Source organism: Lynx canadensis, chromosome D4 (genome assembly GCF_007474595.2).
Source record: "Lynx canadensis isolate LIC74 chromosome D4, mLynCan4.pri.v2, whole genome shotgun sequence".
NCBI lineage: Eukaryota > Metazoa > Chordata > Mammalia > Carnivora > Felidae > Lynx > Lynx canadensis.
In genome coordinates, this window is record NC_044315.2 from 45,100,755 (window position 1) to 45,126,975 (window position 26,221).

General features: G+C 41.7%; 2 protein-coding genes across 3 annotated transcripts in view; one reads left to right on the forward strand and one right to left on the reverse strand.

Moving 5' to 3' along the window:
• The window catches only part of FOCAD (focadhesin), a 316,407-nt gene that overhangs the window by 80,276 nt on the left and 209,910 nt on the right, over positions 1-26,221 (forward strand). For both annotated transcript variants that reach the window (XM_030294286.2, XM_030294287.1), the window contains 4 exons: positions 3,403-3,609; positions 9,205-9,292; positions 13,254-13,456; positions 22,907-23,164. In XM_030294286.2, the coding sequence (XP_030150146.1) occupies positions 3,403-3,609; positions 9,205-9,292; positions 13,254-13,456; positions 22,907-23,164 (756 nt within the window). The remainder of the gene's footprint in view (positions 1-3,402; positions 3,610-9,204; positions 9,293-13,253; positions 13,457-22,906; positions 23,165-26,221) is intronic.
• Positions 11,467-12,443, reverse strand: LOC115499901 (prosalusin-like). Its single transcript, XM_030294140.1, is given in 4 exon segments — positions 11,467-11,789; positions 11,792-11,915; positions 11,917-12,128; positions 12,440-12,443. Coding segments are annotated over 4 exon segments (663 nt in total).

The following is a 26,221-nucleotide window of genomic DNA, read 5'->3' on the forward strand; positions in this document are numbered from 1 at the left end:
ATATTCTCTTATTTCGAAGTAGATGGATAAAAGATGTCTAGGGGCGCCTGGGTGGCTCAGTCGGTTAGGTGTCCGACTTCAGCTCAGGTCATGATGTCACGGTTTGTGAGTTCGAGCCCCGCATCAGGTTCTGAGCTGACAGCTCGGAGCCTGGAGCCTGCTTCGGATTCTGTGTCTCCCTCTCTCTCTGCCCCTCCCCTGCTCATGCTCTGTCTCTCTCCATCTCTCAAAAACTGAATAGAAAAAAGTTAAAAAAAAAAAATTAAAAAAAAAAGATGTCTAACAGGTATGGATCCAATGCCTAGGAAGTTCAAGGGAGAAATATGAGCTAATGTCTCTGTAACTGCAGATTGGAAAAATTTTTTAATTCTTAAAAATTTTTAATTTTTTTCTTTTTTGGAGAGCGAGCAAGCAGGAGCGGGAGAGGGGCAGAGGGAGAGGAAGAGAGGATCTTGGAAAAAAAACATTAAAGAAACATTTTTGGTCAATGTTTATTTTTATTTTTGAGAGAAAGGCAGAGCATGAGCAGAGGAGGACCAGTGACAGAGGGAGACCCAGAATCCAAAGCAGGCTCCAGGCTGTGCGCTGTCAGCACAGAGCCTGACAGGGAGCTCGAACTCATGACCCGTGAGATCATGACCTGACCCAAAGTCGGATGCTGAACCTCCTCAGCCACCCAGGCGCCCCGAGAAAGGGAGAATCTTCAGCAGGCTCCACACTCAGTGAAGAGTGAGATGTGGGGCTTGATCTCACAACCATGAAATCATGACCTGAGCTGAAGAAATGAGATGCTAAGCCAGATGCTTAACTGACTGAGCCACCCAGGCGCCCCTATAACCACAGATCAAAAAAAAAAAAAAATACCAGTTGCCCGTGTGTTGAGATATTAGTGTTGTGAGTTAATTTATCAGGCCATCCCATGTTATCATCGAGGTTTGTCTTTTGCCTAGACTCTGAGCCCCATGTTGCTTAGCTGATGGAGGGAATCTGTGAATATTTTTCAGAGCGATCACTTGAGGTCACAGATGACCGGTTTTAAGTTTGTGCTCCCAAAGAGTGACTCGAGTGAATCTTTCCTTTGCGACTCATAAATAGGCTTTGCTGTAATCAAGGCAGAGAAACGTTAATTAAAACGAATTCTCCTGTGGCTTTTTCCAAAGCTTTTGTTTTGTGTGGGCAATAAAGCAGTGTGTAGGCAGAACATCTTGAACCGGGGTGCACTTTGCCACCGCATGCTTGCCTGAAACTGTTCGGGGTTCTTTGATGAATGTTTGCATTCATCCTTACGAACCGATTATTGACAAGCCTAAATAACTTCTAGCAGTGAGCTCTGTGGAACATTTCTGGCAGTCTGTGGCTTGTTTAATAGAGTCATGACAGGTGAACAAAAAAGGGATACATCATTTTGAACTAATGGGGCTAGCGACATAAATACATTTAATCATGTTACAGATCGGCTTTATTAGAATATGAAGAATCTCCACATCTGGAGGGATCTTAGTGGCGATGTCATGCGTTTTCCCACTGAGGCGTTTTCCCAGGTGTTTCTTCAGTTCTCTGAGATAACCATCCCATGACTAATGAAATATTTTAGTGATCAGAAGCATGCGATTTTGCAAGGCAACCTTTTTCTTCAAGTACTTCTAATTGACCTGCATTTTCCTAAGATTTTACCCCTTAGTCTCCCTTCTTCGTAGAATAGAACAAAGTAGGCTTTAAAAAGAGCCCATCTACATCCTGTTTTATGTTGTCTGTTTCTCTTTTCTTTCCCTGTCTTCCTTTCCATCCTCCCCTCCTTTCTTTCCTTCATCACTTTCTTTACCAATGTTTCCAGACTTTTCCCTGTCCGTTGCCAGGAATTCTTTAGCTTATCACGGCTCAGAATGTATCACTATGAAATGTTCTTTTTAGAGCTGAATATACTCCTGTACTTGTGGTGTGACCCATACTGTGCACTTGAGTAGTATCTCATTAATTAAAAGAAAAATTATTTTAGAGAAAGCCATGCCACTGATGGCTGAAATCATAGTCAAGGAAATCCTGTTTTCTTTTTACACCAATTGTTCTTCCATGTTGTATTTGTGGAATTGTCTTTTTTTTTTTTTTTTTTTTTTTGGATTTACCTGCCTTAAACATCACTGTTGACTTTGTCCAAGACTTTGATTCATTCTTTTTAATTGTGACTCTTGTCATCGCACATGTTGTCTATCGTACATGACCTATTGCTACATCAAGAAAGAACATTACTTCATAAATATTGTTACAAATTTTGGTGATATTACAGGTTAGAGAGCCTTTGATGCTAACTTGCTGAGGTTGTCCCCCAATTTTTTTATTATGGAAAATTTCAAGTATGCACAAAAAAATACACTCAAGGAAATACATTGTCCAATAAACTTGAGGCTTTGTTTTAAATCAATTTTCTTGGTGGCCTTTTTCCTTTCTCATTGTATATTTGCAAAAGAGCAAAATAATTTAGATGTTGGACTGTTCACACTTATTTTTTATAACTTATTATTTTCTATCTCCCTTGATCTTTTAATATATTTTTTCTTTTGTTTGCTAGCCATTGATTTTTCTCTTGGTATAACTTAAAGTCATTTTGGGTTATTATGGTGGTAACAACTGGTGAAAGGTACAGCTGGTCAGCTGTAGGCTTTCCTCTTGATGAATTTAACAGACATGAGGCTTTGGATTGAAGCAGATGGTTCATTGTTTGGAATCTCTGGGAAATGCCAATGTGTCTGTGAGTAGGACCATATCCTTAATACCAACTCCAGAATTTTGATCGGAACAGCTGGGTTTGAATTGAATTGGGATTTTCAAGAGCACCCAAGTCCTTCCTATCTAATACATTAGCTTGTTGAGTAGACATCCTACCCTTTGAACATGGTCTTCCGTTGCATCTGCCAAGTGTGGAAATGATGCCCTCGGTTAAGGTGGTCTGAGCAAATAACCTCCAGGTGAAGGGCTTAGTAGTACATAGACTAACATGCCAACCCATTTCCTCCAGGTAACTATGTTGGAATTGTAGAAAGGAGAGTTCATTTGGAGAACTCAAAACCTGCTTTAATTAATTTCCTTCAACATGTTGGCAGTGTCATGTAATTTGTCTTTAAAAAAAAAAAATCTGCGCTCAGAGAAGTTAGGAAAAGAAAAGAAAAGAAGTTGGACCAGCCAGCAGCAATGAAAACAGTAGCAAATTGTATTTTGGCTAGTGACAGAAAAAGGCGGAGTTGATCCATGGTTTAATCCTCTTTGAGTTTTGTACATTTCTTCATTTCTTGGAAGTCTTCATACTTTTGGAGAAAAATATTGTTAAAGCTTCCTGTGTAGTTTACAATTACCCTTTGGTTTTGTATATTGTTTTAATATCGTACAATTAATTTGTTTTTTAAACAGGTAAAAGATTTGGTCCAGACAACAGAAGCGATGACGTTTATTGAAGAAGTATATTTAAGCCTTCTGCGTCATCCCATTTTCTGGAAAATTCAGCTTAGCCAGCTGACCCTTCAGCTCTTGTGTGTCTGTGAAGTCAGCTTAAAGATAACTGGGGAATGCTCCTCGTTAATTCACCTTTTAGAGCACAGCGTTGAACTTCTGAAGGAGGTAAGGATAGTACGAAACTTTAATATCCCTGTTGTCCCTTAAGTGGGCCTTTCAAAGCAGGGAGAGTGTATTCTTTTACTTCATTGCATATCAAAGGAGTTTTGATCAAATACCATTAGATCATACTATTAATGGGCTACTGCTGTCATCTGCTATAAAAACGAGTCACTAAATTTGGAGCACCAGTTAAGGGTCTACCCCTGTAGCATTTTGTTTTTCGTTTATTCACGTACAACACAAGTACTGAGCACCTATTAGCTGCTCGACCCTGTAGAATGCATACAAGAGAAGGTACAGTCTGTGACCCCAAGAGACTTACAAACGTGCAAATAAATAACGCAAATAATTGGAGGACAGTAAATTAAATGCTTTTCTGGGAGGATCTGGAAAGTGCAGCGGGAGTACAAATTAAGGGAAGCAGGGCCTTGAGTTCAGATTTGAGGAAGTCTGAAGAGGGGTTTGCCTGATACAAACCAGGTGTTGGGGAGGCATTCCGGCTGTGGAACAGCATGTGCCCAAACACAGAAACATGAGCAAGCTGGGCAGGCGTGACCTTTTCAGAAAACAAGGTGTCAACAAGGTACTGTTGACCGATCAAGATGTAGGGGGGGAGGCTGGGCCTACCACGAAAGGTCTTCTGTGCCACACGAATGAATTTACACTTTATCTTCTAAGCGAGGCAACCTTTCTGCATGGAGGTGCCCTCCTGTTTTCGGGTGTGGAAGATCATTGTGGTGGGAGAGTGGAGGAGGTTTTTAGAGCAGGGCAACACTACTGGGGCAGGCAGTGAGGAGGCACGTCTTAGACCGTTGGGGTGGCTGTAACAAACTACCACGGGATGGGTGGCTTGAACGACACAAATTCGTTGTTCACGCTTCTGGAGACCAGGAAGTCCCAGGCCAGGGTGCTGGCTGACTGGATTCTGGTGAGGAATCTCTTCCTGACGTGTAGATAGCTGCCTCCTTGCTGCGTTCTCACAGGGTGGGGAGAGAGCAAGAGTGAGCCATTCCTTCTTGTTAAAAGAACACTATTCTTCCTGGATGAGGGCCCCACCCTTATGACCTCATTTAACTTTAATTCTGCACTCGAAATGTAGTCGCATTGGTAGTTAGGACTTCAGCATGTTTATTTGTGTGGCGGGGCAACGTTTCTGTCCATAGCAAGGGGCTGATTAGGAGATGAGAGTAGGAAAGAGTAGAAGATGGAGAGCAAGAGAGTAGGAAAAGAGAGATGTGGGAGATGAAGTCGGTAGGGCTTTGTGACTGATTAGATGGCAAAGGAGAAGTTCCTTGACAAGAGTCTCAGCTTTCTCTTTTGGGCATCTGGATGGCGCCATTCACTTGGAGGGATGGCAGCAGATGTTGGAAGGAAGATGACAAATCTTGGTTTTAGGGAGACTTGGTGTGAGGTATATATGAATCATAGATAGTTGGGTATGTGGTTTTGAAATTCAGGATAGAAGCTTAAGCGAAAGGTGTAGCTTTGTAGACATCTACTTCGGGGTGGGAGTTTTAGCCATGGGATTGCATTGCGTGGGTTTTCATGGAACTGCAGGGGCTAGAGTGTACTGAAAATGGGGAGAGCGGATGGCTAGAAGGATTACATGTTAAACAGAAGAGACTGAGGACCTGAAAACCAAGGGAAGGAATAGCTCCTATTTCGAAAAGGTGAATGGCCAACATTGTCATGCTGAGAGTATTTAAAATAAGGTATGGAAAGTACTGTTAGGATGCAGTGAGTAGAAGTTTATTGTTTGCGTTAGAGGAAGCAGTTTGGAGTGATGGAACCAAATTAGAATAAAGGAGTAAGTGATAGGTAGGAAACAGAAAGGGGATGTAGATTTTAGAAGGACGTGGGAGCCAAGGAAGGCAAATTTGTCAATTTGTCAATGATGTGTTTGTGTTCTATAATATATATTGATATGTGTAATAGTAATATGTGGTATATATTCTTTAGTAATAGAATATCTCTATTTTATAAAGATCAATATTTTATCTCTATTACATAAAATCTGTTATCTCTACTGTATGTTGTATATAACAGGATAATCATTATAGATCAAAGCCCTATTTAGATGTATAAATATATATAACCATACCTATTAGATATATAACATCTGCTGTTTATGACACATAATATTTCTAGATAAGATACAGAAAATATGTAAAAACACAGTTCTTCTTACATTTTGGATGTTAACCCCTCATCAGATAGATCATTAGCGAATGATCTCCCGTCCCGTAGATTGCCTTTTCATTTTGTTAATGATTTCCTTTCCTTTGCTGTGCAAAGGCTTTTTATTTTGATGCAGTCTCATCGGTTTGTTTTTTGCTTTTGTTGTCCTTGCCTGAGGAAACACCCAAAATAATACTGCTAAGACCAACTTCTGATTGCTTACTGCCTATGTTTTCTTCCAGGAATTTTATAATTTTAAGTGTTATAGTAAGGCTTGAATCCATTTTTAGTTTTTTAGTGTATGATGTAAGACAGTGGTCCAGTTTCATTCTTTTGCGGGTAGCTGTGTAGTTTTTCCCAGCACCATTTGAGAGACTGTCCTTTCCCCATTGTATATTCTTGCCTTTTTTGTCGAAGATTAATCATCCATAGGAGTGTCAGCTTATTTCCAGGCTCCCTGTTCTGTTCCATTGATCTGTGTGTCTGTTTTTGTGTAAGTACCATACCGTTTTGATTACTGTAAACTTGCAGTATAATTTGGAACCTGGGAGTGTGATACCTCCAGCTTTGTTGTTCTTTTGCGACATTGCCTTGGCTGTTTGAGGTCCTTCTGTGGTTCCACACAAATTTTAGGATTATTTGTTCTAGTTTGGTGAAAAATTCTATTGGTATTTTGATAGGGATTGTTTTGAATCTTTAGATTGTTCTGGGAAGTATGAACGTTGTAACAATAATTCTTCCAGCCCATGAACATGGAATGAATATCTTTCCATTTATTTGCGTCCTTTTCAGTTTCTTTCATTAGTCCCTTATTGTTGTCAGAGTACAGGTCTTTTACTTCCTTGGTTAAATTTATTCCTGTGTATTTTTTTCTTTTTTGATAACAGTTGTATATGGGATTGTTTTCTTAATTTCTCTTTCTGATAGTTTAGTATTAGTGTATAGAAATGCAACAGATTTCTGTATGTTGATTTTTGTATCCCACAACTTTACTGAATTCATTTATTTTAATAGTTTTTCAGTGGAGGCTTTGGGGTTTTCTGTATGTAGTATATGTCATCGGCAAATGTGACAGTTTTCTTTCTAATTTGGATGTCTTTTATCTCTTTTGCTTGCCTCATTGCTGTGGCAAGGATTTCCCATACTACGTTGAATAATGGGGTGAGAGTGGGCATCCTTGTCTTGTTCCTGGTCTTAAAGGGAAAGCTTTTAACTTTCACCATTGAGTATGATGTGAGATGTGGGTTTGTCATATATATCCTTGATTATTTTAGAGTATGTTCCAACTCTACTCACTTCGTTGAATTTTTTTTTTATGATAAATGATTGTTGAGTTTTGTCAAATGCTTTTTTTTTTTTTTTTTTTTTAACATTTGTTGATTTTTGAGAGATAGAGTGAGACAAAGTGAGAGTAGAGGTGGGGAAGAGAGAGAGGGAGACACAGAGTCCAAAGCAGGCTCCAGGCTCTGAGCTGTCAGCACAGAGCCTGATGTGGGCCTCGAACCCACAAACCGTGAGATCATGACCTGAGCCGAAGTCGGACGCTCAACTGACTGAGCCACCCAGGCGCCCCTGCTTTTTCTTTTTTAAATTGGGCATGGAGGGGCACCTGGGTGGCTCACTTGCTTGAGCATCCGACTCTTGATTTCAGCTCAGGTGATCATCCCAGGTTCTTGGGATCAGGCTCCATGTCAGGCTCTGCGCTGGGTGTGGATGGAGCCTGCTTAAGATTCTCTCTCTCTCTCTCTCTCTCTCTCTCTCTCTCTCTCTTTCTCTCTGCACCTTTCCGCTGCTTGTGCATGCTCTCTAAAAATAAAAAAGTGGACATGCAGAATTTGAAATGAAACTGATGAAAAGATAATGGCAAAGAATAGTATGACGGTATATACAGTAAGCATACTGGTTTCAAAATGTATTGATTGTCCTCAAGTAGATAACCATCGCTTCGTTGTTCTCAACTGTATTTCAAAACAGTGAGCAGGTATAGGCCCAAAGACACACGTTAGAAAATATTCCTTTAAAACAATTCACAATTTTTCTTTCTTTGCTGGTTTTGAGAAGTCCATAAATAAGCACTTTGGAAGAGTGTGCAGTTTATTTTCACTTTTTAAATGGTATAACAGAGATGTGGATGTTTATTTATTATATACGGTGCCGGAGTTGAGAGTATTTCCAAGATTATAACTTTGAATTTGTCAGACTAATTTGTTTTCTCCAAGTGTTTTCTTAACACTTGGTTCTAGCTCTTGTTTCCTTTTTTTTTCCTTTCCTTTTTTTTTTTTTCCCTTGCCTGTCTTCACAGTTCCTAGACACTTCTGCTCGGCAGGTGTTTCTGTAAAATTTCAGAAATGAAGTAACTTCAGGAAAATTTAAGCAAAAGCCTGGACCTTTCTTCTTTAGTTCCAGAATACGTTAATGTTTTCTTTAGTTAGAAAGCTCAAATAGGGGCGCCTGGGTGGCGCAGTCGGTTAAGCGTCCGACTTCAGCCAGGTCACGATCTCGCGGTCCGTGAGTTCGAGCCCCGCGTCGGGCTCTGGGCTGATGGCTCGGAGCCTGGAACCTGTTTCCGATTCTGTGTCTCCCTCTCTCTCTGCCCCTCCCCCGGTCATGCTCTGTCTCTCTCTGTCCCAAAAATAAATAAACGTTGAAAAAAAAAATTAAAAAAAAAAAAAAGCTCAAATAATATCTTACATTTTTTGCAATTTATTTATTAGAACTTGATGTTCACATTCTTCTTTTTCATTTCATTTATATACTTGATGAAAATATTTTTCAGTTTCTATGGTTATTGCTTTGCTACATTTAAATGTGCCTAATAGATTACTGTCCTGTAAAAATAATTTCTGCCTCCCTGGGTACTATTGTTTCTTTTATAAAAATACCATGACTGACTAAAATTTGGTAAGTGTAGTTCTTTACCTAAGTTGTATAGTCTGGATTAGTTGAGCTACTTTGCAGAAATGAAGTATCTCGTAGTATTTCACGTAGGTTTTCAGTGGTTTGAAAAATTGGTTTTGAAGACTTGTCAGTCTGTTGTGTTACAGAGTTTTCTGCTGTAAAGTGATTTGGGGTATAGCCTAGGCTCTTCAGCCCGGTGCGATAACGTTTTGAATTCACGTGTCACTGCCGCGGCAGTCACCATCCTTCCTGTAGGAGAGCAGGCTTACTGTAAATAACGTTGGACAATTGAGGAGGGCACCTTTTGGGATGAGCACTGGGTGTTGTATGGAAACCAATTTGACAATAAACTTCATATATTGAAAAAAAAGTAAAATAAAAAAATAAAATACAAAATTAAGAAAAAACGTTGTACAATAGGTTTAAGATCTCTCATGTTATATGCATGTACTCTTCCTGGATACGTGTTAATAAAGCATGGCCCTGGGAACTTCTTTAATTCCACTCTTGTTTTTCTTTTAGGATTTTCCTGTTGAACTGGTCATAATTGGAATAGCTTTACTGCTTCTACAGACTCCAGCAAGTCAGCAGAAGCCGATCTTAAGTCTGGGTAAATAAAAATACTCTCACAAGAGTAAATCGTAAATCTAACATGAGTGGTAGCAGGACTCACTTGAACTGTGTATTAGGTTGTGCTATAAAGTCCTATATACTTTGAGTTTCCATTCTAGAATTTTCCTAATTAAGGAACAAAGTAGAACTTTGTTTTTATTACCCAACAAAGTGGGGGTTTTTTTGGTATTTTTTTTTTTTTTAATGTTTATTTACTTTTGAGAGACAGAGCGTGAGTGGGGGAGGGGAAGAGAGGGAGGGAGGGAGGGAGACACAGAATCCGAAGCAGGCTCCAGGCTCTGAGCTGTTGGCACAGAGCCCGATGCGGGGCACGAACCCATAAACCGTGAGGTCATGACCTGAGCCAAAGTTGGATGCTTAACCGACTGAGCCACCCAGGCGCCCCCAGCAAGGTGTTTTCTGCAAGGCTCCTTATGCCATAATTTACCAGTTATTTCAGCTGTGCGTTAGGACGTTATAATCTAAATCCTGTAGCAATGACATTGGTAAATATTTTGAAGGGCATCTCAACTTGTTCACAGTGTACATCAGATTGAAAGTCAATAGCATAAAACGCCTGAAACAAAAGAAAGGTACAAATAGCATTTGTATTCATTTTTTAAACTCTATATACCTTTCCTATTTAAAACCGTTGCGACCTGGAACACGATTTAATTTATAGTCACTGTATCAACCTAGCTGGAAACAAATGAAAGATAACATTCTTCTGACTATCCAGGATTGATTTGAAACGAGGGTGAGGGATGGGGTTAAAGGGGGGGTGGGAGGGGAGTTTAAAAATGTTCCTTTTAAGAATATGGTAAAGAATCCAGTCGCTAGGGCTGACAGATTGGCAAGGATGTCATACCTTTAAAACCCAGCTTTCATGCTAATGTCGCCTTGCTTTACTCGGTCTAATACGATCCGTGTAGTCATGTAGGATCCGACTAGATTATGTTGCTTGGTGCCGTGATCTGTGGATCTGTCCCCACCGTCGTTTTCAAGTGCTTGAGGGAAACCCCGACGGGGAGCTTCATGGTGGGCATTTTAATTCATCACGATTTTGAGGGTCAGTTGGTCTCCTGTTTACAATCTGTCTTGACGCTCTAGCAAGTGGAGGGGACCCGTGGCTTCCCTCGCTGTTTGTTGGCCTTGTTTAGGCCCTCCCAAGGCTCTTTCTGAACTGCTTTTGCCTTTTTGGTTGATGTTGTTCTTCTGGCGGTGCACGTGGCATCCTCCTGCAGGTATCATTTGCCAACGCTAGCACTTTAGACAGCCATACTTCTGTTTTCTTTTCTTTTCCTTTCCTTTCCTTTCTTTTCTTTTCTTTTCTTTTCTTTTCTTTTCTTTTCTTTTCTTTTCTTTTCTTTTTCCTTTTTTTTTTCCTTTCCTTTGCTTTTTCTTTTCCTTTGTTTTTTCCTTTCTTTTGCTTTTTCCTTTCCTTTGCTTTTTCCTTTCCTTTGCTTTTTCCTTCCTCCCTTCCTCCCTTCCTTTTTTAGCAGCTTTCTTGTGGTACAGTTTATTTATCATAAAGTTCCCCATTTTTAAGTGTAAAGTAGCTTTTTTTTTTTTTTTTTTTTTTTAATGACTTTACAGAGTTGTGTAACCAGCCGTGCGATCTTGTTTTAGAGCATTTCTATCATCCGGGATGTTATGTTGCAAAGTAGGGAAGATGTGTTGTTTGTCTATTGGGCAAGAGTGCGTTCAAACAGGAGCACCAAGAGGATGATGATTTGGAATTTGCTAAATGCACAGCGGTAATACAAAGGATATGCTGCTTCGTTATTAAACACTCGCCTTGATTGTAAATAGCGACCTCTAAAAATGCCTGGGAGATTTATAACAAGGAAGATAGAACTCTCTGCATTTCCTGTTTTATAAAAGGTGATGGATTTTCCTAATCTCTCAGAGAGAATCTTGGATTAAGACTCCTGGCTGGCTTGGAACGATACAGAGAAGATTTGCAGTCCTGTGCAAGGATATATGCGAATTTGTGAAGCGTTCCAGATGCTTAAAACTTAATGGGGGAAAAACCCCCCCTGATACCTAGGCAGAAAAGGTCAATTAGTAGTGTTAGAGTAGCAGGTGTTTGGACTTCATACCATGTTTAGGTTTGACTTCTTCCCTGCCCCCCACCCCTCACCCCCCCCCACCCCGGTCCCATGGCTAAGTTTATTGTATTTGTTCTCTTAGAAAATTGAACACTTTAGAAACCAGGCCCACGTGGCAGCTTGAGTCCCTCTGTTCATGGAGACTGAGAAGTCTCAGCCTGTCTTCACGACACGGGGACACAGGGGGTGGAATGGAGGGTTGAGAGCATGGTGCCAGAGCAAGGGGCCAAGAGTAATGGACTGAAGAGGTGGGGAGCAGCTTGTCCATCTCGTCGAGGAGGAAGGGGGAGTGGCTGCAGGCAGTGAGATTCCCCTGGACCCAGCTCTTAAGATCCTTCTCGTGGTGCTCCATGGGGCTGGGATGGGGGAAGTGGATGGCAGGGAAAAGTGGCGCACGTGACCGGGCTGCAGAGGCCACCCCGGAGGAAGGCAGTGCGCCAGCAGGGAGCGGACACAGGACTTGCCAGTGCCTGTCCAGCCCTGCAGGGAGAGGACCAGTGGCTTGGTCGGGGGCTGGGTCCTGCGCGAAGACCTTCGGTGCCTTCACCGCCGGCGCCCCGGCCAAGTGCTGGGTCAGGTCACGCTCCAGACCCTGGAAGCTGGGCTGGCAATGACATTTGCAGAAGGCGCCCAAGAGGCAGTGCAACGGAGTCAGGTCCCCGGCGGCGATCGTGGCCGAGACCAACCCCAGTAACCGGAGGAACGAGCCCCCCGGGCCGGCGGCTGTGCGTCACGGCCGCCACGCGGGTGCGGCCCAGGTTTGACTTCTGATGGAAAGAAAATATTGGCAACTCCTTGACCTGACTTAAGGCTCGTAGAATTTTTTTTTTATTTTTATTTTTTTATTTTTATTTTTATTTTTTGCTGCGATGGGTAATTCAGATGATTACTTTGGTACTCTAGCTCTGAATCCTATGAGTGACATCTTTCCGTAAATTAGTGTTCATCTAATAATTGTGAAAAAATAGATATTTAGGCCTTAACTCATTATGTTAACGGTCTAGGGGAGATTATACACGTAACTAATTTGTTACCCATTCGTGCGTGTTTCTGATGTGTAAGCCGAGTGTCCATGTTAAAACATCATTTATAAGAATGAGTCTGTTGGTTGCTGGTGATGGACTTTGAGATTTTTCCTGATCAGCTCTTTAGCAGTTACAGTGAAGGACATCCCCACTTCAGCATCTCAATATAATTCTCACCTGGGTTTGTCAGGGAAGCATGCACATCGGTCTTAGAACCCACTGATCAGGAACTCTGGTCTCTGGCTCCACTGAGGACAGTAGAAGGACCTGACCGTACAAGGGCAACAGTTGAGTTGTACTTTAAAGAAATTCGTATTTACTTAAAGAGTTGGTTTAGGGGCGCCTGGGTGGCGCAGTCGGTTAAGCGTCCGACTTCAGTCAGGTCACGATCTCGCGGTCCGTGAGTTCGAGCCCCGCGTCGGGCTCTGGGCTGATGGCTCGGAGCCTGGAGCCTGTTTCCGATTCTGTGTCTCCCTCTCTCTCTGCCCCTCCCCCGTTCATGCTCTGTCTCTCTCTGTCCCCAAAATAAATAAACGTTGAAAAAAAATTAAAAAAAAAAAGAGTTGGTTTATACTCTGTGGTATGTATTTTCTCTAAGAGTGTCTTCATTACCAGTTACCTACATTCACCGCTTGTTGTCGATAATAGTTCGTTTTTACGTTCCTCCGATTTCTAAAAGGATAAGATTTGTCATCTTAGTTATGTGTCTGACCCAGTTGTAAAGGGGTAAGGAAACTTTTTGCATATCACTCTTAAACAAGATAGCATTTTGTCGGGTTGTGGTAGTAATTTCTTAACTGTGAATTGTTGTTTTGATGAATAGCTCTGAAGCTCGTCTCTTTTGCTGAGGGTCAGAAAATCCCAAAGGCCTCCTTGGTGCTGGTGATGCCCCTTCTGCAGATCCTGTCTTCTACTGCCTTGGAAGACTGTATGTCCACGGACAAAGAAGGTCCCTCTAGGCAGCAGTTGGCTGTAAACCTTTTGGAAATAGTACAGCAGGAATCCTGCAGAGACGACCGTCAGAAGGTAATGAGTTCAGCCTTGTTTCTCTTAAGTAAGGTGGCAGTGTGGGACTTAGGTTTGCGCAGGTAACCTCACATCCCGATGAAGTATCTGTTTGGGTGTGAACACCTTGAACGTTACCATTCTGTCAGGCAGTGGTGTAGCTCTTAGTATATTCCTCTGGACTGTGAATGGGGAGGGTAAAATCAATTTTGGAAGTGCCGTATAATTTTTTTTTTCCTCTTTGAATTTCCTGTCTACATTAGTAGTTCAAGGTCCTGAGAAATCCTGCAGAAAAGGAACGAGTTCAATTTAACCTAGTGCTTCTCCAACACATTTGAGCAAGGAATCCTCCTTTCTCGTACTGTTTAATAAGGACAGCGTGTTGCTGCATCTGGGTCAATCCAAGGCTGGGAATCTCAAACGCCTGGAAGTTCTGCCATCTGCAAGAGCTAGGACTTCATTTTTTAAAATGTGGCACCTTCTGCCATTTTCCTGGGCTTAATGGCTCCCGATGTCTCCTGTGTGTGCCCCCACGCTGCGGCCTTCAGTCGGAAGACTGCGGGTCTGTCCCACTCCATCCGTATTCCTGCCTGCTAGGCATACCTCATTCTGCTTTGTCAATCTCACCGTCTCTGTTACGATAACTTAAACGTATTGTCAACATCTGGTTAGTGGCTGGCTTCTGGGCCTGCATTTGTTAGACCTTTTCTCTTTTGGTATTTGAGTTTTGCCTTCAGTAAAATGTGGGATTATTTCCCAACTACCGATTTTCTGGGGATTGGATGAGGATTAAAGAAGTAAAACAGGTGAAGCATCTTCTGTCTCCGTGGAGAGTGGCATTATATAAATGCAGGCGACCGCCACAGTTGTTTCGTTCTCGAAAGCAGGGAAACGTAGAATCACGTATTGTTAAATGTTCTAGCAGCAAAAATCCGGGCACTGTGATTCCTTGCTTGAGGGCACAGCAAAAACTAACCCACAGGCAAATTGGCTGCATACTGCAGCATCCGAATTCCTAATTGTTTGTCCAGAACTTTAAAACTTGACATAGGTAATTCACTTGCAATGAGAGAAGGAAGTTCTTGGGCGCCTGGTGGCCCAGTCAGTTAAGCGTCCGACTTCAGCTCAGGTCACGATCGCGACGTTTGTGAGTTCAAGCCCCGCATGGGGCTCACTGCTGTCAGTGGACAGCCCACTTTGAATCCTCTGTCCCCCTGCCCCTTTGCCCCTCCCCATTAGTGTTTTCTCTCTCTCTCTCTCTCTCTCAAAAATAAATAAACATTAAAAAATATTTAAAAAAAATAAAAGAGGGAAGGAAGTTCTTGTGCCCACTCTAATACAAGTGCGGCCTGGGTTTTCTTTCTTCTTCTTCTTCTTCTTCTTTTTTTTTTTAATTACTTTTTAAAAATGTTTTTATTGTGTTGTTGTTGCTGATAGTTAAATCGTATATGTAATTTTTTAAATATTTATTTATTTTTGAGAGAGAGAGAGAGAGAGAGACCGAGAGAGACAGAGAGAGACAGACGGAGAGTGAGCAGGGGAGGTGCAGAGAGAGAAGGAGACACAGAATCGGAAGCAGGCTCCGAGCTGTCAGCACAGAGCCCAACACGGGGCTCGAACTCCCGAGGGGTGAGATTATGACCTGAGTGGAAGTCAGATGCTTAACCTACTGAGCCACCCAGGTGCCCCGCCCAGGTTTTCTAATAGCCTTTTACTTTCCCGCCTGATTGGCTGGTACAGAACAATGATTGTATTCTGGATGGGGGCAGGGCAGGCTATACTTATGTCTAAGAGTTCTGTTCTTTTAGCTCACAAGTGATACGTTTTGAGAATCACTCTGACCGGAATACACGGGTGCTCAGTTGACTGTTGGCCTAGGTGTGTCGGAATCGTGGTCATTAACACTAACAGCTGGACTCTGTCTCCAGCAGCTGGTGAAGAGGGAGGAGGAAGGAAGACCATTAGGGGTATAAACATTCTCCCGATGATAATGTGCTGCTTTGTGGACGCTCGGCGTAGTTACGATCACCATTTTTTAAAAATGTAAGCCACGGTTTACTGTTGGCTTTTCTTCTGCACCTGTCCAGGCCTTTATATTCCAAGCATACCTATAAATTTAACAGGATGCAAAGTCTCTGAGTCTCTCCCTGAATCTTTGCTTTTGCACATAATGCCCTTTTGTCTCCTTTGCCTGACCTACTCATTCTTCAAGACTCGGCCAAACGTTCTCAGCCTCCTGGAGTCCGAATTCATTACCCTCTCCTCTGCGTCCCCAGCACTTACAACATTACTCACTTGTGCTGTGTCTTAACTTTGGGGGCTACGTATTTGTATCTCCAGCTATGCCGTGAGCTCATCGAGGGAAAGAATCGTGACCCTTTTCACACTTCACCTTTATTTTCTAAGCACATTAAAATCGAAATTGAAACAGTTGAACTTTTTGTATTTTTCCACACCAGTGTTTTTTGTTTTATCTTTTTCAGCTGATCGTAGAAAGAGCATTCAAAAATACTTCAGCCAGCTGTTAATTGAATACTCTATTTTCCACATACTTAAATAAGCTAGGATGTTGCCGATATATCTTGGTATCCTCAATACCTAACACCTTATCTACCACATGATAGACATTCAGTAAATTTCTATTCAGTGAGGAATGTGTGCTTCTGATAAGGATACAGAAGATCTTTTTATTATCTTTACATATTACAGAAAGACCTGGGGCTCCTGGCTGGCTTAGTCAGTTGAGCATCTGACTCTTGATTTTGGCTCAGGTCACAATCCCAGGCTCGTGGGGTTGAACCCCACATTGGACTCTGCTGAGCATGGAGCCTACTTAAGAGTCTGTCTCCCACTTCCTCTGCCCCGCCTCCAATTGCACCTGTGTGCACGCACACACTCTTTCTCTCTCTCTCTCACAAAAAGACCTTTGTACAAAACCACAGATGTTGTTTTTTTATTATTTTTAGATGGGTGTCTCTGACTTAGCACGTTTGCTTTAGAACTAGAGCAGTTCTTGAAAAAAAAATTTTTTTTTTACATTTATTTATTTTTGAGAGAGAGAGACAGAGCACAAGTAGGGGAGGGGCAGAGAGAGAAGGAGACACAGAATCTGAAGCAGGCTCCAGGCTCCGAGCTGACTGTACAGAGCCCGACGCGGGGCTCGAACTCACCAGCCGTGAGATCATGACCTGAGCCGAAGTCGGACGCTTAACCGACTGAGCCACTCAGGCGCCCTTAGAGCAATTCTTCAAAAGCCCAATTCTTCTGATGAATGAAAACAAGGGTAAATGTCTTGTACCATGTGATTCTGTATTAACCTATCCATTTCTGAAGGGTTGATAACCGTGAAATTGAGCACATTTTAACTTCTAATTTTTGAGAATTAAAAAATGTAAGATACCAGAACAGCCACTCATCTTATTTTTAAAGATTCACATAATCTAGTAAGCTTGTACTGTTTTGTAGTGGTGTGTGGAAAACAGGATCCTGTCTTTTAGGCTATTAAATGTGATATTTAAAACTACCTTTGTGCTTTTCTGGGTTAAAAAAAATATCAGACACTAGTTATAAATTCTGATGTGTTTAAAATCATTTTTTTACTTGTTTTAATGTTTATTTATTTTTGAGAGAGACGGAGGGCGAGCAGGGGAGAGGGCAGAGAGAGAGGAAGACACAGAATCTGAAGCAGGCCCTAGGCTCTGAGCTGTCAGCACAGAGCCCGATGTGGGGCTCAAACCCATGAACTGTGAGATCATGACCTGAGCCAAAGTTGGATGCTTAACCGACCGAGCCACCCAGGTGCCCCTTAAAATCTTTAAGTTTATTTATTTATTTATTTTGAGAGAGAGAGAGAGCAAGTGGGACAGAGACAGAAAGAGGGAGAGAGAGAATCCCAAGCAGGCTCTATATCACCAGTGCAGAGCCCTATGCAGGGCTTGAGCCCGTGAACCACGAGATCATGACCTGAGCTGAAGTCAGACACTGAGCCACCCAGGCTCCTCTGACATGCTTAAAAATCTTAACTGCCCTGGCCTGCAGAGGATGTGGGGGGAGAAAAGAAAGCACCAGTGTATGAGCCTGGGGCTAGGTAGGAGAGAGAAACCATGCTGGTAATTTGAACAAAGAAAAACTTACTACAAAGGGTTATTAACGAGTAAAAGAGGCTGTAAGGAATATTGCATTAATAAACGTAAGGAGCGGCTACTCCTACTCCAGGACTGGAGAGAGTAAACAAGGAAGGAACCGAGAGAATCTCCCCACTCAAGACTGAGATCAGACCTTGTTGGAAAGAATGTGCTATGGCCTCCTGGATGGTGCAGTTGGCTTGGGCGCCTCATGCCAGAGCTGATCTCTAGGAAGCCACCCCCTGGGGTGTGAGGGCGGTGACGTTGGTCCACAGGGAGTCACCTGCGGGGGTCGCATACATGGTAGGAGAAATCCCAGAATAAGACTCCCTGCCTGAATATACACCACGTTTTGTTTTTCCATTCATCTGTTGATGAACATTTGGGTTTTAATTCTTTGGCTATTATGAATGGTGTTGTTATGAACATTCCTATACAAGTTTTTACGTGGCCTTGTTTTCATTTCTTGTGGGTTAGATACCTAGGAGCGGGATTGTGAGATCATATGATGACTCTCTTGATTGCTGGAGATGCTGCCAGACTGTGTTCCAAAGGGACATTCCCACCACGTGTGTACAAAGACTCCAGTCTGTACACATCCTTGCCAACACTTGCCATTGTCTGTATTTTTGCTTCTGGTGGGTGTTGAAGTGCTTTTTCATTGTGGTTTTGGTTTGTGTTTGCTTGACGTCTAGAAAGTATTCTAAGAACGTCAAGTAAAGAAACGGAGACTAGAGAGGTTAACTAAGTTGCCCAAATTACACAGGTCGTGAAGGATAGAGTTGAGATTCAGATTTTTTTTTTAAATATTTAAAATTTTTATTTATTTATTTTTTAGAGAGAGACAAAGCATGAGCGAGGGAGAGGCAGGGAGAAGGAGACACAGAACTTGAAGCAGGCTCCAGGCTCCCAGCTGTCAGCACAGAGCCCGATGCGGGGCTCGAACTCACGAACCGTGAGATCATGACCTGAGCTGAAATCAGAGGCTCAACCGACTGAGCCACCCAGGCGCCCTGAGATCCAGATTTTTAACTATTTAACTGTAGAGCCTACATCCTTTTGCCTCCGCTTTGATTTTTTGTTGTTGGCATGGTAATTTATCATCTTTTGTGCTGAACTTGGGAGTAAATAGAACAGAGTTTGAGATTTATAGGCAAGCACTAAGTCCTAGTACATTAAAATAAACTGGTTTCTTAAAAGCTTTGGTTGGCACTGAAAAGGAATTAGTAAGTCGTTGATCTTGTACATCTAACATTGCCTCTGAATAACATGGATACTGAGGTTGGTGTGGATTTTCCTTTGGTGATAAGTAGCCCTCCCAAAGCTCTCCACTCTTGACTGGATTCTTCATAGAGATATAGAGCAGAAAGAGCCTCCTGAAGCCATGTCTAGTCCGGTCGTCTGCTTCTGGTCTGGTGAGTGATGAAATCCTCTCTTCAAAAAACCTGTCCTTCTTTTAAGGGACTCCCGATTGGAGTTTCTGTGTTCCCCCTCCTGATAAAATCCTGGCTCCATTTGGGTTAAGCCTATTTCAGAGACTATTGCAGATGAGGGTTATTCTTCAAAATTAATGAAAATCTATATTCACTGAATTCACAATTTCTTCTGCAGACCCCTTTAGACAAAGAAGTACTATCAGATGTCTGTCTTATTGTTACTACTTAACAGACTTGAACGTTTTTATTACAAGCTTTTTAGAATGAAGGTTCTCAACTAATATCTGTGAAAGATGCTTTACAACCATTTAATATTCATTTAGATGTTGTTTTCTTATGGGTTCTTCTTTATTTTTTACTGAGATGTCATTCACCGAACATAAACCTCTTTTATTTTTAAACACCTGCTTTCTCCTCTAAAACAAAGTGCCGGCCAGCACTTTCACAGACCCTTCTCCGGGCTGTGGGGCCACGATTTGGTGGCTGGTACTTTTGAGAAAACCCTGAGTTGCATCCTTGCTCTGGGCCTGTGCCAGGGGCAGCTGTCACTCACTGGGACACAGAGACTGTTCTGTGATGTCTCATTCAACATTGTGCTTTTCGCCTGCTGTTCTAACCTTTAGGCAAACAAACAGACAAAACACAGAGCCTAAACATCAACCTAATACTTCGAGTAAAGCAGGATCGCTTTTCTGTTTCCATATGTTTACTCTTACATGTCTGTGTAACGTTGCCGCTTGCGACTCAATTTATGGTTCATGGTGATTTCCAATTATTTTCTTTTATACTCCTCTCTACCGGCTTTATTTTTCTCTCCTAAAGATGACAGTGATAATATTTCCCTGTATTTGCAACTTGAGATACTGTGCTAGGTGCTTTACTGTGTCATCATCTACCTCAGAGATCTTGGCAAGAAGGTAGTCATTACTTCCATTTTACGAATGAGCCAAGTAAGGCTCAGAGATTGTGGAAGAGACAGTAGCTGGCATGGCTGTGCTAAAGTCCTGGCTTTTAAATTTCCGGTCCAATGCTGTTTGTCATTTATCGAAGGAATTGGACTCTAGGGGCGCCTGAGTGGCTCAGTCGGTTGAGCATCGGACTTCGGCTCAGGTCGTGATCTCGCGGTTGGTGGGTTTGAGCCCCGCGTCGCACTCTGTGCTGATGGCTCGGAGCCAGGGGCCTGCTTTGGATTCTGTGTCTCCCTCTCTCTCTCTGCCCCTCCCCCGCTCATGCTCTGTCTGTCTGTCTGTCTCTCTCTGAAATATAAAACAAAAAAAAAAAAAAACGTAAAAAAAAAAATTAAAAGAAAAAGATTTGATTCTAGTCTTTTATGAATTCCATCTTTGGTTAGGGGAAGTATTTTGAGAGAGAGCTATAGTAAATGTAAATATTTAATTTTACAAATTTAATTTTTAAAAATTGTAGCACATTAAAGTGGTTCCAAAATTACAAAATCATATACAGTGAAAAGCTTCCTTCTTACCCTTGATTCTGGTTGTTTAGTTCCCAGCCTCTCATCAAACAGGTAATGATTAGTGGGTATTAATTTCTTTTGTATTGGCCTCCTACTTTTCTTTGCATACACAAGCAAATACAGATATATAGTCCCCCCCCCCCGTTAAAAAAAATAATTGATAGCATTCCAGGCACATTATCGGCATCTTATATTTTCATATCAGATCTTTTCGTATCCATAAAGATAGCTTCTTGATTTGTTTTTACAGTGGGGTTTACTTTCAAATGTTGTCTCTGCTCTAAAGCATATACCTGAGATAATTGAACACCTACGTCCTCACAAAAACTTTTACAGGACTGTTGATAGCAGCATTCCTCGTAATAGCCAAAAGGTGATAACCACCCCATGTCCATTGATTAATGAGTGGATAAAAACATGGTACGTCCATACAATGGAATATTATTTGCCCACGGAAAGAAATGAGGTATTGATTCAAGTTACAAGCCTGGAGGAACCTGGAAAACATGCTATGTGAAAGGAGCCAGCCACCAGAAAACACATATTATGTGGTTCCTATTATATGAAATAGCCAGAATAGAAACAAAATAAATTAATTAGTGGATTGCCAGGGGCTGCGAGGGTGGTGTTGGGGGAATGAGGAGTGACTGTTAATGGGTGTGGGGTTTCCTTTTGGGTGGGGAAAATTAGTTGTGGTGATTGTTCCACTACTCCATGAATTATGAAAATTCACTGAATTTAAAATTTTTTTTTAACGTTTATTTATTTTAGAGACAGAGAGAGACAGAGCATGAATGGGGGAGGGGCAGAGAGAGAGGGAGACACAGAATCGGAAGCAGGCTCCAGGCTCTGAGCCATCAGCCCAGAGCCCGACACGGGGCTCGAACTCACAGACTGTGAGATCGTGACCTGAGCTGAAGTCGGATGCTCAACCGACTGAGCCACCCAGGTGCCCCGAAAATTCACTGAATTTTAAACTTTATCTTTTTTTAAATGTGTTTAAATTTATTTTTGAAGGAGAGCGAGAGAGACAGAGCATGAGCAGGGGAGGAGCAGAGAGAGAGGGAGACACAGATTCGAAGCAGGCTCCAGGCTCTATGCTGTCAGCACAGAGCCCGATGCGGGGCTCGAACTCATGAACCGCGAGATCATGACCTGAGCCGAAGTCGGACACTCAACCGACTGAGCCACCCAGGCGCCCCTAAACTTTTATGTTTTGAGAGAGAGAGCGTGAGTGGGGGAGGGGAAGAGGGAGAGGGAGAGAGAGAATCTTAAGCAGGTTCCATGCCCAGTACAAAGCCCAGTGTGGAGCTTGATCTCATGACTGTGAGATCATGACCTAAGCTGAAATCAAGAGTTGGACACTTAACCGACTGAGCCACCCAGGCGTCCCAATAAAGCCATTATTTAAAAAATTTCAGAGGTGCCTGGATGGCACCTTCAGTCAGGTCACCTTCTGACGTTCTTCAGTCAGAAGAACATGTGACTCAATTTCCGGGTCATGAGTTCACTTTAAAGGAAAAAGAAAAAAAAGAAAGGAAAGAGGAAAAAAAACTTCTATAAAGCTTAATTTTTACTTCCCATCCTTTTAGTTGTTACCATATAAATCAGCTTCTAATAACTGGACAGTTAGATTCTAGATCCTTCGAATTTATTTCATCACATTCTAAGTGAATTGAATTATTTCATTAGCAGGCAATCCGTAATGCTTCTTTAATGTCTGTGGCTTCTCCTTAGCCATTTTGCGCATTGCTCACGCTGGCCGAGTTCTGTCTATTCTCTGTCCCTGACTGCTCTACTTCCTTTCTGTGAGGAGCCATTTCTCAGGTTGACTTCAGCATACCATCCTCTTTGGGTATCATTTCACTCTAGAGCTGTCATTTCTTATTGTAGGAGCTATTCACAGTTATTCGTATTCTCCGGTTCCAGCTGAACTAACTCTGTTCCTATCTATCAACATACTGTTTTGTTACCAAAATGAACTGTCCTCAGTCTAAGTCTGCCACCTGCCCAGGGTTGCCTCTTACCGAAGCTGGAGCTGGGCAGATACAGTGACTTTTTTTTCCCCTTGGAATCTTCCCTCTCACTGACAAATACTTTTTTAGTGATAGTGAGTTCTCTTCAAATTCTGTTGCCTCTGGATCTTGTGTATGTATCCTTTTTTTTTTTTTCCTGCCTTAGCTGGGAGTGAACGGTAAACAGGAGGAAAAGTTGAAAGAATCGGTCCTGGAGTTCCATCTAACAACTGTTCTTTTTGCGTAATCCTCTTAGCTTAGTTATATGCTGAGAAGTTTTTGGCAGGAATCGAAAATTTCGTATTTTGTTGGAAGGATTGATTTCTTACGATTGAAGTATAAAAATAAATGAATATATTTCTGACAAGCACACTTACCTCACTTATTCATGCCTTTTTTTTGTTTTTGTTTTTGTTTTTCAGCTCTCCTACAAGCTTGCGTTCCCCATAACCGGCATGTATGGATCAATATTTACAGCCTGGAGGATCCTCGAAGTGATGAGAGAAAAGTCTGCTGCAAGTGACTGGTTGTTTTCTGTAGAGTCCTTGCTCCCTATAACCACAGTAATCCCTGCGCATGTTTTTCTTTTGTTGGCTCACCTCCTTGTTGAAGATCAAGGACAAAATCTTCGCCAAATACTGAAGGTCACTACAGAATTGGCCCAAGCAGATTCCTCTCAGGTAAAGTAAGAAAATAATGGGACAGTAATAGGAGTAAAGCTTAACTGTTGGAATTGTCGATTTTTCTTAGTTCGTGGATGATTCTTATCAAAGTTTTAAATTATGGGTTGATTCCTTTGTTTAGGATGGTGGGCTATCTTTATCTTCTCAATTTGTTCATTTTTGTCCTTACACTGAGTTGACGTATGCTTAATGATGCACGCGTTTCCTTCATGAAAACACACTTGACACTGAAAAATCTACACGTGATGCTATTGTGGTATTATTGTTTTTTGGTAGATTGGCTAATCTGCAGCACTTTTGTTAACTCTTGCGGCCTGTTCTCAGATGAATATCCCTTAGTTCTAATATTGATCTTTTAAAGTAGATGCAGATTAATCAATTTAGGATAAAGGTACCTATGCAGTAGGCATCGATCTCTTTTTGACTTCTGGCAATTTGATTCTGTCTTGATTCAGTCCCTTAATAAGCTAAAAAATAGTCCTTGCTCTCTATGATAATGATCAACATGGTGGGATTCTTCCTATCTGCACAGATCTTGGAGTGTAACCAGCAGCATTGTCTAGTCTTAGACATTAATAAGACTCCCCCTGCCCCCCGTCCACCTTTTGTAACTAACCTTATCCTTGGTAAAGTAATCTAACTTTTTCCCATTGGATAGACTCTCAGGAATTAATTTCCTTTGAAGGGAAAGGCTTCCTAACCATATAGGCATGGTATTTTTATTATTCTGTTTATTAGTATCTGTGCTGATGCTTCTTTTTAAACATGGTGAAGAAACAGTTCATCTCTTCATGGAAAATGTCTGTTTCCTACAGGACAAAATTCAGTTGATAGAGACAGGATAAAAGTGATTAAGATACGAAGTGAATGTATTTGGATTCTTTTTATTCCCAGCTTGTTATGCTCATTCTTTTTAGTCAAGTGAGGAACCATTGATCTATCTATAAAAAGTTTTCCTTCGGACTAGACCTCTTGTGGTCTGATGTTTCCAAATGGATTTGTGATGGTCTCAAAGTACCTTTGTGTCCTGGTGTGTGCATAATGTGAGTCATTTCAATTTGCTTCCTACTTTATTTCTCCCTTTACATGCTGCAGCGATTGTGCTTCTAATAGATGTGTTGTTTCAGTGCTGACACCTTATAAGATAATATCTTTATAATAGTTAATGCACAGATAATACCTGGAGACTATCTAAAGAAGTCCTGTGGTAGGTTACCTGACCTGTGTATGCCACTGATGTAAAACATATATTACATCAAATTCTGTGTTGATTATCAGGAAATGCTTGGGTCTTTGAAATTCTAGGGTGACATTTTTGGTTATAAGTAATGGCGACACGTCTGTCTTAAATAGTTTTTATTAGCTCCAGAATTTAGAAAAGGCATGACCTAGACAGTATACCCATGGTAGAGTTTCTTTATTTCCTCTGTGAATTGGCTGGAAGCCCGAAGCCTTATAACCTTACATTCATAGCCCAAAAAGAAGAGAGAGACGTAGAGGTGTTTGGATTGACCTCATTGGGTCGTGTGCCCATACTGAATCGACCATTGTGGCAGGATAATGGGGCACTTTAATTGGCCATCCTAAGTAGAATGGAAGTGGGTGAAGGGATCAATCCTGAATGCCACCGTGATCATGTGGATTGAGGGTGGGATGATCCCCCAAAAGAAAAACCGTTTCCTGGCAATAAAAGTGGGGATATGCTAAATAGGCCAAAAATGTAGCGGTGAACGTCTCAGCCGGTGTTGTGGGAGCTCTGAACTGGTGTGAGGGCGTTTCAGGTATGTCAAAGTCCTCACCCCTCTGAGCTCTCGGGCGGCCATGTAGTAGTCTAAGCTCAGGGTGCTGGCTTGGCTGGTAGCCTCTGACCCCCTGGGGTTTTCAGGTATTTACCCCACACTCCTTATAAGCCTGATTTTCATGTGTGCCACGAAGTAGAAAAGGTGGGGAAGTACTAACGTGACCATCAGGTTTGTTTATCTTTTTCAATAAACGTTTAAGAAGCAGTGGTCGAAATCGAAGTTGGTATGTTCCACTTCTGTTGACGATCTCTTGGGTAGTTTGGAAAGAAGTGAGAAACAACGAGTGTAATTGTGCCGTTACGATGAATAGTAGGGTGCCACGCTTAAATAGTTCCTCAGCTTCATGCATAAGCAAAGGCAGTGTCATTAAGAAGAACTTAGAAGGAGTTTTTGTGAAAAGGAGGATCCTTGAACTAGGAGATAGTGTTGTGTTTCCTCACTTCTCCTTTTGAAGTGACCATTTCATATCCTTTCATGGGACTCGGGTTACGGGTAAAGTAGCCAAAAAGAGAGGACCGAATATTTGGAAAGAGCAAGTTTTCTAATTGTGAGCAGATATTTGGAATAGACTCAGTCGAAACGAGTTATGATTGTAATCTGTTATTGGTGGGTTGTTTCTCTTTCGTTCACTGAGTTGACAAGTCTGCCTGAAGCTTATGAATTTTTATGTGGTGTTTATCTGTTCTCACCGTAGAGGAAGAAGCTATATTATGTTTAAGCAGTCATTGGCTCAAATTCATGGGGCAGTTTATACTACAGAAAAGTCTGAGACTACTACTAAGGGGAAGCTAAGTAAATAGGTAGGTAAGAGCAGGAATTTCGAGGCTGTCTTTCACCTCTGTTTTGGTGGTCACTTAACCACTGTGGTAGAATTCGTTGAGGTGCAGTATGCTTGCTGAAGATCGACTTTGTGTGACATCTTAATTGATTGAAAGAATCCTACTGTAAGCTCTTGTGAGAGAAAGCATTTGAAAAGCTTGAACGTGACGAAGTATGTTTTGGTATGCTTGTTGTTATCATTATAAAGTATCAACTGAAGTTATTTTTAGTGCCCGTGAATGGTAGTACAAGTCAGTATCTACTAGTAATGTGATGTGAGTGTTCATAATGCTAAGAAAACGGGCTTTTGCTTTTGCATGCATCAGACATTTATTTAAAAAAAAATTTTTTTTTTAACGTTTATTTATTTTTGAGACAGAGACAGAGCATAAATGGGGGAGGGTCAGAGAGAGAGGGAGACAAAGAATCTGAA